Source organism: Antennarius striatus, chromosome 5 (genome assembly GCF_040054535.1).
Source record: "Antennarius striatus isolate MH-2024 chromosome 5, ASM4005453v1, whole genome shotgun sequence".
NCBI lineage: Eukaryota > Metazoa > Chordata > Actinopteri > Lophiiformes > Antennariidae > Antennarius > Antennarius striatus.
This window is the reverse complement of record NC_090780.1, coordinates 8621426-8634123: the sequence shown is the minus strand read 5'-3', so window position 1 is coordinate 8634123 and position 12698 is coordinate 8621426. Positions and strand designations below refer to the sequence as shown.

Sequence of the window (12698 nt, the reverse complement as noted above, 5' to 3'; positions counted from 1 at the left end):
TATTTTTAATTTTGATTTATAAAGCATTTCTTTTGATGTTATGCTTTGTTACTGTTCATTATTTTTTGTATATGTTAGCTAAATGTCAACAAATTATTATTAAATTTAAGGACTACCTTATTACCTTTGGGCAACAAATATGAATTCCAGTGTCAGTACAAAGCTATGCTATCCCTGGAGTATGTGCAGCAGCACATGTGTAACTTCTCACTGTCAAGTATTGAAGAACAGCTAACAAGAGATTCTCAGAGATCATAAGAAGTCTTCTTTGCTCTGCCTTGCAACTGAAGAGGAAAATATGTCTCATGTAAATAAATGCATCAAAGATATTAAACGGTTGCAATGAACATATGAATAGTCTGTAATTATACATACTGTATATACATATATATACATACAGCACATTATATATAAATATATATAATTAGTGCTGTCAGGCGATTAAAAAAATAATCTAATTACAGGATTTGTAATTAATTAATCTAATCAAATCGCATTTTAATCTCATACCTGCTAAATGCCCCCAAATAAAGACTTTGAATTCTAGGACATTACAAAATTGTAGTAAATGATTAACCAATACACCAAGAAGAGAAGATTTGAAATCCACATTTTTATTGGTTAAGTGTGCTTTATAAATGAAATTCAAAAGAAAAAAGGCCAAGCACATCAGCAAACCAATTAGGCCAGGTGCACTTCTGGAAAATAAATAAAATTCAGAAATAAAATAAGGTTGAGTCTCAAATATGCGCATAAGCAGACTCTCAATCAAAATGAATACTAAAGCTGACTCAATACAGCATTTCAAAATGAATAGTATAACATGCCTCTAAATAAGGCAACATCAATTGCAAGATGCCAACAGGCTTTTCTTTTAAAAGGGTAAGCTAACGTTACAGGAACTGACAACAGACAGCTTGAAATAATCAAGCTTCATTTTCCAGCTAAATTCAAAGTATTCCAAGCTGAAATCCAAGTATTTGAAGTATATATGGTTATCTGGGTCTGAAAGATGATTAGTTAATGAAGGATCTCTTATTTATTAACTATTCGTCCCTTTCCCATTGCAAATTCTATGTCTTGCCGTTTTGCCTTACAATTTGGAATACAGAAATACTAATTCCATCATTGGAACATGGCAACATGACCTCTTCAAATATTTTAATGTGCCTGTATTCAAAATGATCCCTGAATCCTGGTACAGTATATGATAAATAGGCCCAACGCCATAGTATGACATCCTCACATCATACTGCTTGTGCCACCATGGATAACTGTCTTCACAGTGTACTGTGTCCCCTATACCCAAAAAGAACAATTTTGCTTTTATCAGTCCACAATTTTTTTTATTTTTTTAGCCAGTCAAATTCTTTGGCAAATTCTTCATCCCATGTTATTCATGTAACAATGGAACTTTACATGGCCTCTTACCAATAGCTTATCTTCACATAGTCTAATTGTTACAGCAAGTAATTTAAAACGTTATTTTACCTTCCTGGAATTGATAATTAGCCAAGTCTGCCATTTTAGCTAGATGTGATCCATTTGAATGATAGTTTTTCAATTTCTTCCATATCATATTGTGTTGGTTGTCAAATCAAAGCATCTGAGATCATTTTGGAAGAACAGCCAATTATTATCTATACCATTTCCTGTATTATCTTTTTGCTTCCCGCCCTCCAAACAATGTCGGAGCAAACTATATTACTGATTTTCAGAGAGTTATACATGTTATACAGCATGTACAACATTTGCTGTCTTCATCTATAAACGAGAGCCACCGTTTTTCAATGAAAGAATAACCTCACTAATCAAACTTCATATTAATACTATTTTGATCATGCCCCTTTCAATTTGATTAATCGAATCAGCAGCATGCATGTCCTGATTGTTGGCTTTGGTGGTTTTCTATTACATATAGTCTTGAATTTCTCTCTTGAGAAATGGCACAAATTCAAATGTGGGGTCGTAACAAGTGATGCCAGCTATCAAGCTGGGGCCATAAAGTTGAGAGGAGAGCCATAAAAGGAGTACCAAGTGCAATTGCTTGTATTGACAGTCAGGGAGTGCTTCCCTTCTGACATTTGTTCACTGTGGAGCAAAAACTAATATTATAGGCCAATATTTATCTCTTGCATTTAAAAATGTCAGAGTGGCCCATAGGATTGGCCCATAAGTGTTTTAGTACATTAACTGGACTCTAATAGAATGTAGTTACAATGATTCATAGTGTTCACAAAGTTTCTTTGTGACTAACTAGAGAACATTCTAAGAATGGTGTTCTGGGGCAGGGCGATTTCTTTTAAGTGTACACATGGTGCAAGAAAAATATTTTTTCTTGTGTCAAGGTGCACTTGGCTGCATTCTATTTGCTATGTCAGATATTAAACTGGTGACCCAAAAACCCCTTTGGGCATTGGTTGACAATGGGTTAACATTTTTATTATTATTCTCATTATTGTTGTCATTCTCATTATTATTATCGTTATTATTATCATTATTATTATTAGGACTATTATGAGTCTCCAGACCTATTTTCCCTCCCTGAGAAAGTATTACTTATTAAGACCCTCATCATTAGAACACAGGTATGAGTATATTATTGCATAGAGTGGCTTTTGTTACAGGCTTTTGTAGTAAAATGAAAGGAGTGATATATGTAGTTCATCCCATAGTGAGGCACCTCACTCATGCAAATCACAGAACCAGTGTTGTGAAACGGAAGCGAGTGTCGCAACACTGGCATTAGTTTTTTGAATGGATTCTGTGCAGAGACAAGAAAAACTCTTTTGTGTTTTACACTGCTACTCCACAGGGAGGCACATGCACACAATACTGAATGCTCAACTGCACAATATGTCCTCCACCAATAAGACGTAAGCCATTATTGAAAAAGAAAATATTCAATATGTACACTCGTGTCACATCAGAGCTTAAATGATTTTTCCATTAAAATAGAGGGAGCTGCACTTACAAAGCACAGGGCTAACACTAATTTTACGACTTCTTGAGTTGTGTCTGTGTCTCACCTCCAGCAGAAAGGGTAACTATGTTTGAAAGTGCTTGCATTAACGAGTCGACCTTTGTCCTTCAGGAACTTCATGATATTCTTGTCAGCATCCTGTAAATAAAAAAAACAACAACAACACACACTCAAACCAAATCCAAAGGGGTGGTTTACAAAATGCATCATTAAAGAGGAGTTCAACTGCACACTGAAAAGACCACAATACTTAAACATCTGTGTTGTCCCTGATGCACAAGAACTATACATCTACATCTCAAAGTAGTCTTGGGGCTCAAGATAACCAAGATCTAAGCCAAATAAGATGATCTGAGGTAATCATAATATGATCATTATATTAAAATATTTTACATTGCTGCATTTATTAAGTACAACCACTTTTTTACATGTCATAGGTCTAAAATCACATCCTAGAATAACAAGTTCACCTTTCAAACGTGCACAATATGTTAATGTTTTCAACCAGTAGTGAAATGTCTCTACCTTTCCACTATCAACAAGTAGCTAATTAAGTAGGTAGGAATGTATTGAACATCATGGTTTTATTTTTTATTTGTGTGTGTGTGTGTGTGTGTGTGTGTGTGTGTGTGTGTGTGTGTGTGTGTGTGTGTGTGTGTGTGTGTTTGCATTATGGTGTGCTGAGGATGCTTTGAGCAAAAAGAAAATAAAGAAAAACAAAGCTGCTAACATAATATTCATAGTCTGCTCATACAACTACTATAAATATCACCATACTGGCTGTGAGAAATTGTCCGTTTTGTCATCACTGTATATGGCAAACAATCCAATATTCAATAACCCATGGGCGTTTTCTCATGCTACTTCACCTCTATCTGACCAAGCTCAAAGTGTAATTTACATGAAGCTCATAAATATGACTTTTCAGCTGAGTGTCTGGCAGACTGTTGGTCATGACCTCTTTGTAGAAAAAGGGCTTTTAAACTCTCAGTCAGGAGTAAATTGTGCTATGCCCTGACCCAGGCTCATTAAAACGTGAAAGTACATGTGCGATACCGACACACATTGGAACTCTGCCTGCAAGCTACTGTAATGAGAATACAGTAAATCCATTTAACCACCTTGCAAATTTGCTATAAACAAGGTTTACTAGATGTGTCATTACATCACCAAAACATTTTTGTGACTGTTTTAGAATCTCTGTCACAAAGTCTAATTAATCAGCAGAGTAACTTGTTCAAAAACTACTATTCTGTAAAAGCCTGCCTGCTGTCAAAAACTGTATCGCTAAACTTGACTCACGAGGATGGTTTTTTTCTTTATTCTTTATGCTGTTTATTTACAGGATAAAGGAAAATTCTGCGTATTAAAATATATTTTGTACTTGCCAAACAAAAGGCATTTCAGCCAAAAATTCACATTTTTTTAGATTAACAAGAGGGTAAGAGAGGTAAAATATAGACAATATAGAGATGATAGATTAAAAAAGTGTAACAAAGACAGGAAGAATATAGATGAGAGCTTTCCACAAGCAAAAAAAAGAAAAGATCAATGCACTATTTTGTATGCATTCACTTCAATCTTTATTAAATAACAGTAGGTCAAAATACGTGATAATGGTCAAGAAAAGATTTGGTCAATCCGGGCCACTGTAAAGGTCAGTGATAATACTTAGGACATTCATTCTGTTATGACACAACAGTGGAACAGAAGTGGGGTTTTCTGTCAGTGATGTGGGGTACTGAATTGGGATTATGAGCTTCAGTGGTGGAAAATAGTGAGTAGATATTACAAAAGACAGTGATTGAAATATTGAGAGAGCTAAATGTTGTAGGAAAGGGAGTAAAGAAGAAGGAATGTATGATGGAAACTGCAGGCTGCCATAAATAAAGAAATGGTGGGTAGGGAGAATTAGTGGGAAGGTTGTCATAAGATGATAGAAATTCTGTGAAACAAGGGAGTTGCGGGCTGAACCTCAATACCAAGCAAGATTTCCCAGTCTTTACTGATGGCTGGCATTCACTGAATTTGTCATCGTGTTGATTCATTTTTAAATGAGTCACTATTTTATTTGAAATGGTATGATTTTTCTTTTTCGAGAATCAAATTTTGAACAATTTTAGAATATAATTCTTGTTAAAGATCATTAAGCATTTGATATTTTGTCATAATTAATAAGTAATAAGTAAGTTGAGGGAAAGAAATCCTTAAAACAAAGATTCAGTATCATTTTGGTATCATTAGTTAAAGATATTTCCAAAATTGGCACTGGTATAGGAAATATTTATGCACTCCCTTGGAGTAAGGAGAGGAACAGCGGGAAAGACTGGGCAAGATAAATTCTTTCTAATATAATGAGATGATCTTTCCATTTCACAATGCTCTGCTGATCTTCTCTCTGGCTCCGTCAAACACGCTCCTCTAATCGAAGACATTTAGACATCTTTGACTATTCCTAGCCTGTTCTCCTCCCCTTCCAGCAGCTTCCTGTACGTAGCAATCTCTGCATCCAGCTTTAATTTAATATGCAGCAGGTTCTGGTAATCTTGGAGATACTTGGTCATCTCTAATTTGGTTTCACAGAGCTGGGTCTCCAACTGAGCAATGACATCTTCAAGGCTTCCCACCTTGTCAATGTGGGACATTTCCATGTCCTCCAACTGCTGTTCCAGGGCTGCATTACGAGCTCTGAGGCCATCAATTTGGTTCTGCAGGTCTGACACTTGGCTGTGGAACGACGTGATCTCTTCTTTCATGGTCTTCATTTGCATCTCATTTTTGCCAGCATGCTCCTTGAGTGTGTCAAATTTGCCCTTGTACCACTTCTCAGCTTCCTGGACATTGCGGGAGGCAACAGCTTCTATCTCTGCACGCATGTTGCGGAGATAAGCAGCCAGGTCAGGGCGATTGCCATCCAGCTCTGCAGTAATCTTTGAGTCTTCAATCTGCTTCATAATGTCAGCCACCTCTTCATCGTGCAGCTTCTTGAGGAACTCTATCTCAGTCACTAGTTGCTCTATACGCCTCTCCAAATCTGCCTTCTGCAATGTGGCATTATCAACATCCTGACGAAACTCCCTCAGAATCATCTCTGCCTCTTCTTTGAGGGCCAGCTCCTCCTCCAGCTTTAGTCTCCACACTTCAACCTCTTCTTCCATGTAGCCTCGTTCAATATCAGCTTCACCCTTTTCATTGGTCAGGGCCTCAATCAGCTCTCGCACCTGCTTGAACTTAAGCTCATATTCTTCTCCAATGCCTGTGGCACCTCCCTTGTAGCGTCTTTGCAATTCAGCCAGCTCAGCATGAAGGGCAGCATTTTTTTGCTCTAGTGCCTGGACTTTCTCAATGTATCCTGCAAATTTAATGTTGAGTTCTTGCATCTCCTCTTTCTCGTTAGCATGGTGCTGATGTATCTCGGTGCCCAGCTCAATGGCAGTGTTCCGATAACCAGATCGTCCTCGGCTGTCATATGAGGATCCACGGCACCGGGAAGGAGATGGGCTCTGAACCCTCATTTTGCCACTAGAGTTGCTCACCTGCAGGTTCTTCTGGGTGTAAGATGCAGCCCTCATGTTGAGTAAACGGTGAGTTTTTGTTTCAGTCGACAGAAGCAACCCGGCTCTCTTGACTTCACTTTAGGTGGCCCTACAGCAACTGAGGCTTCCTCAGATCACCTCTAAGTTCTTATACAGCAATAAAGAATGTCTCAGACAGTCTTGAAAGTCCTGTTTGGTTGAACATATTTCAAAAGTGGATTATGACAGACCATCAGTGAATTGTAGGTGCATGTTTTTTATGGGCTGACACTGTACTGTTATTGCCTGGTGGGACAAGTCTACTCCCTGACCTTAGCGCAAGGATGTGAAATAGTGATCACATCATGTATGACTGCTATTTTTCACTCACTAACCACGTCTAATGAGGTTGGATGCGTGACAAGGACGATGATCGCACCCAGTGAACTGGTAAACAGTAACACCAGTGCTCTGGCAGCAAGTTGTCCTACAGAATGTTGTGAAATTGATCGAGTGCCGATTTCCTTAGCATCACTGAACTATTCATTTGCTTTGTCATAATGACATAATTACACTTGGAAAAATATCTCAGAAAATTATTCATAATCTCCTTGCAGTTGAATTTCAAATCTAAAAACCAGTTAAATTTGGAGCAAGATTAATATTTGAATGTGAAAATATTCTTACAGAAAGATGGATTTTTCTCATATAAACAGAGCAGAGCTCAGGGATGTGAGAAATGAAACGCTATCCTATGTATCATGTGGCTCTCACCACATCCTATGTACCCCTGTCTCTCAACAGGAGTAGAATGCTAACCTAATCTACAAATGCTTGATGTGTCACTCACTTTGACATACTGTCCCGCAAAGTCAGTGACCTCTGAAGTGAAGCAGCCCGAGGCGTCTACAGGGCAGATAGGAGCCTGGTCCCGCTGGATGATGTTAAATTCTGTGCACACCCTGTGATCATCCTGCAGAGACAATAAAGCAACGATTCACTACAAATTGCTCCTCAAAATTAGGGCTGAAATGATTATTTGGTTACACAATTAGTTGATTGACAGAAAAATAATCAATTGAGAAATCATTTTGTGTAAAAGTCAACAAATAACTGTGACTTGACTCTGATATTACGTGCATTCAGTGATTCATTACTTCAACTTGTAGAAGAAAAAGCAGTGACTTAAACACTGTGGAAGTAATTTTAGATGTGTGCCAAGGCTCTTTTTATAAATACGTAGTGAGCGGGATACTTTTTGCAGTGTTGAAACACATACTGCTGGTATGTGACAGCTATGCGTGAAATATCTGCAAACTGCCCAGCAGTAAACATATTTGTTGTTCACACACCGTGTCAATATCATAAAAGGATGGTTCACAAGGTCATTTCACATCTTGTCATAACAAGAAATTTGAAAAATGTAATGCACTTCACTTCACACTATGCCTTCGGAGTACATACACTGACGTCACAGGTTTTCAGCAACTAATCAATGTGACTGTGATCACTACATAACAGAAGTGCACTCAAATAGGAAACTAAACATTAAGATGTAAATATTGACAAGGTCAACATTCCCACAGGGACTGATTTCCAAAGAAATGGGCATGAGTTTCTCCACAGCTGGCTATCACCACAGGGGCATCCGTCTGCTCTTGACAAAGTCATCTTACCTATTAGCAATGACGCAGTAACTTTGATAGCATCAAAAGACTTTTATAGTTACAAAAGTATGTTTTTAAACTTTGTTCACATCATAACTTCCAATTTTTTTGCTGAGCCTAGAGAAATGTACATTGGATAATCGCTATAGAAAGCATAACATCATTTTTGTTAAAAATTATCTTTGAATAGAGAACTAAGGTAAAATTTTTGTAAAACACCAAATGTATATAAAAGGCAGAAGTAGTTATCTGTCCAACTGTATTTTGGAGGCTAGTATAATTTGGAGATATAATCCAGATGAAAAATTATTTCAGAGCAATGGGCCAACAGATAGATGAATGCATGTTTTATGTTGTTTTGTTCCCCTGACTTATAAAATCATAACTTCAATAAAAAATAATTAATTTTTAAAAACGGTCACTCACGGCTCCAAAATAAGGTGCCTGATGGACAACCCCGGTGCCCTCTTCCTCCCTGACGTAGTTATCCACCACCACCTGGAATGCTCCTTTCTCCCCACACTGAAGTGAGACAAAGAGAATTAGATGAAGGGTGTGTATGGAAGAAGTAGAAGAAACAAAGTCGTGATAGAGATAAAAACAGACTCAGCCATCAGCCAACACGTCAAACAGTGAGACTTAGGGCTGTCATTAGTTTGTGAAAAACCAAAGAAAATTGACTAAAAACTAGGAACTAAACAGAATTTACAAACCTTGGCAAAGTATGTGAAGAGAGGCTTGTATTTTTTTCCTTTCAGTGTCTTTCCAGGAAATCTAGAACAAAAAGCTTTCAGTTCAGTATATAGAAAGCAGCTTTGTATTCATTTTCTAATTCTGACTAGAAGTGTCTGCTGATTCAAATCAAATATTTCCCCCTTGTGATGCCAACAAAAAGAAAAAAAAAAAACAGTAAAAAATGAGAAAGTCAACCAAATTTAGTGCTCCACAAAATATAACAAATTTTAAGAAACTTTAAAAAAAAATTCACAATGACAAAAAGTACACAAGGTTCCCCTGTGATCTTAGTACTGTGTTAAATTTTTTTGCAGTCGATCCTGACTCATCTTTTTTTGCATCCACCATTCTGCATTTTCCCCTTTCTCCACAATCAGGCATTGAACTCAGAAAATGAGACTTTGATTTGCTTTCTCATCTTCATGCATAAAACAACACACACACAGCTGTATGTGCAAATGCTCACACTTCAATGTTTACACGTAACTTGATTGAATTTTCGCATCATATTGCATTTGTATATTTCAATGCTCCAATAAAAATATTAAGGTATACTACAGAAACAATCGTCAACATCATCCATTAAAATATTATGAATAGGTTTTAACGGTAACCTCTATGAACTTCTTTTATAGAAACCTGAATTTGAAAGTACTGTAGAGTTGTGGAAAATGAGCACTTAACTGAAAAGCACCAGCTAAAAGTAACACCATTAATATTTACAACACTTGAAATAAAAGTTAAGGTACAATATTCATCTGTAATGTGACATCGTACAGTGAAACAGAACATGTGGCAGTAACAGTGGTATGAGATCACTTTCAAGATTTTCCTTTATAAATCATTGGTTGTTCGGATGAGCAATTTCAGTTAATTACATCATATAGCAGACAAACACAGTGATGTTTGAAGAGTGAAATGAATTTTATAGGATTAACAGAAAGTGTGCAATAATTACTTAAACAAAAGAAAGAAGTCCACTTTATTGTCCCCAACGGGGAAATTGTCGTTCTCACTCCACACTAGTTACATATGTGTTAAATCATGCATACATACATAGTTGTATACAGGCCCCTGAAACACAACACACTAGGGGCCTGTAGGCATACAATTAGTAACATCACACATCAAAAAGTAAGGGAGGCAGAGTGATGGGCCGCGCATGAGTGATCGTGCCCCAAACGAGCAGCTTGTAGGGGGGACGGCGCCTTGCTCAAAGGCGCCTCGGCAGTGGCTGGTAGGTGAGCTGACACCTCCCGCCGTCAGCTCACACTCCGGAGGATGTCCTGGCGGGAGCAGGACTCGAGCCACCGATGGCAGGGGCGATCTGTCTTCAAGATGTCTGCTCTACCGCTGAGCCACTGCCGCCCCCAAGTAGGCAGGTGCATAATTTTTGGAACCTTTGTTGTTTTATTGATTTGAGTACCTTTAGCACTAATTATTGGAACACAAAGCTTGTTTGGTAAGCTCACTGACCCTTGACCTACATACACCAGTGAAGCCAATCATGAGAAAGGGTATTTCAGGGGGGCAGTTGCAAGTGGCTCTCCTTTTTGCATCCTCTCTGAAGAGTGGCAACATGGGAGCCACAAAATAACTCTCAAATGACCTGTAAACAAAGATTGTTCAACATCATGGTTTAAGGGAAGGATACAATAAGTTAGCTCAGAGATTTAAGCTCAGTTTCCACTGTGACGAACATAGAGAGAAAATGGAAGACCACAGGTACAGTTGTAGTTAAGGCTCGGAGTGGCAGGCCAAGAAAAATCTCTGATAAGCAGAGGCGAAGAATGGTGAGATCTGTCAAAACTCCACCCACAGATCAGCTCCAAAGACCTACAACATGATCTTGCTGCAGATGGGTGTCACTGTGCATCGTTCAACAATTCAATGCACTTTTCACAAGGAGATGCTGTATGGGAGAGTTATTCGGCGGAAGCCTTTTCTACGCACATGCCACAGAGTCGCTTGAGGTATACCAAAGCACATTTGGACAAGCCAGCTTCATTTTGGAATAAGGTGCTGTGGACTAATGAACGTAAAATTGAGTTATTTGGACACAACGAGGGGCGGCATGCCAGCGCAGGTACTGGCAATCTTGTTAAAGTTGAAGGTCACAGGGATTCCAGTCAGTATCAGCAGATTTTTGCGAACAATGTTCAAGAATCAGTGATACTTCAACACAACAACAACCCTAAACACTGCTCAAACTCTATTAAGTCATTCATGCCACAACGTTCTGGAATGGCCATCTCAATCCCAGACCTGAATATTATTGAAAATCTGTGGTGTGATTTAAAGCGGGCTGTCCATGCTTGGAAACCATCAAACCTGACTGAACTCTGGACTTGCACTAGGAGGTAGTATGACTAAGCCACTGTGGATCAGTGTAAAAGAACTGAGTAAGCCACAAAAAGCCACATTATGTGTCCAAGACAGCGGTGCGGCAGGCCATGCCAACGAACTACGGGAAATTTTTTAGAAAGTGGGGTTGTTTTCCTACATTCTGGTGCATTCTGAGGGCAAAATCTTCTGTTCAGTTTACCTACAAAAATACACGTAAGTCAACAGTTCAAGCTTAACTATGTTATTTAACTATCTTATATTTCTATCCTACTTTATGCAGGTATAAATGTGAGATTCAACAATTGAAAAGTTGCATTCACTACGTAAAGATACAGTCATACAAAATATGAATCAATGTTTACTAGAAGAGATTTTAACTTTGACTTAGACACTTCCGATTTTAATAAATTTGATTCTTGGTATTACTCAATGTTTACTTACAAGTTTTACTTGCTATTAGAGCAAGCGAGGTGAATACACAGTTACATGCATCGCTGGTTATTCCTGTCAGTCATAGGGATCAAAAGTCTAAGACTACAAAAAAGTATTGATAATATATTTCATTTACCTTCTGATCGGTCTGTCACCACTCCTACCCCCTCTCAGCATTCACCATTTGTTGTTCAATTAGAATTTCAACACAAAATCTACTATAAAACACTATTCTCATTTTCTTTCAATCGATCGTCCTCGCCTTGTCGTACACCAATTTGTGGGTTTAGCTTGTAAAAATAGAAAACTTTTTTTTTTCATTGGACGAGAGGAGGTCATGACCTGCGTGCATATTTAATGATCAGGAGCGTTCGGGTCACTTCGGCTATTTCCGTCGGCATGTGCACCGCCTAGCGAGAGAAACAGTTTGTTTTCTTATGTTATCGCTACGGGATTTTCACTAGTCCAAAACAGTTCTAAGTTTTTGCCATTTTTTCCTAAAAATAAGAACGCCACTGTGGCTACACAGGCTAAAAACCTTGAAGCCACTCTGGAATTTACTTCGCCTATGGCGTAGTAACTGGAGATGTTTTGTAAAGAAGAATGGTTAAAAATACCTTCAACCAGAATCCAGACCCTCATTGGAAGCTCTAAGAAGCGTTTAGAGGCTGTTATTTCTGCAGAAGGTGGATCTACTAAATATTGATGGAATTTTTCTGTTGTGGTGCCCAAATTTATAACCAGTGATTTATAAAGGAAAATCTTGAGTATGATCAGGGGTGCCCAAACTTTTTCATACCACTGCATCATCATAAACACTTCTCTGAAGCACAGGCCATTTACACTTCACTCAGTTCCTTGGATCTTGTGTACTTACTTGTCCAGGACAGTGTACTCACTCTCTGACTTAAATAGAGCACAGAGTCGGGCCTCCATCATAATGTAGGTCTTGTCAGTGGTGTTATCTGAGAGATGAAGAGAAAGACATGTGTAAGTGTAGAATGTAATTTTTAGTGGACT

The 12698-nt window shown here is 38.1% G+C and overlaps 1 protein-coding gene and 1 pseudogene across 1 annotated transcript in view; both read right to left on the bottom strand.

Annotated features, from left to right (window-relative positions):
- Positions 1–12698, bottom strand: part of iars1 (isoleucyl-tRNA synthetase 1) — a 61779-nt gene that overhangs the window by 40406 nt on the left and 8675 nt on the right. The window contains exons 8-12 of the mRNA XM_068315916.1: positions 12556–12643; positions 8879–8939; positions 8592–8687; positions 7349–7471; positions 3030–3121 (exon numbers count right to left, since the gene is read on the bottom strand). Coding sequence (XP_068172017.1) covers positions 3030–3121; positions 7349–7471; positions 8592–8687; positions 8879–8939; positions 12556–12643 — 460 coding nt within the window. The remainder of the gene's footprint in view (positions 1–3029; positions 3122–7348; positions 7472–8591; positions 8688–8878; positions 8940–12555; positions 12644–12698) is intronic.
- On the bottom strand, positions 4589–6977 carry LOC137595768 (vimentin pseudogene; annotated as a pseudogene).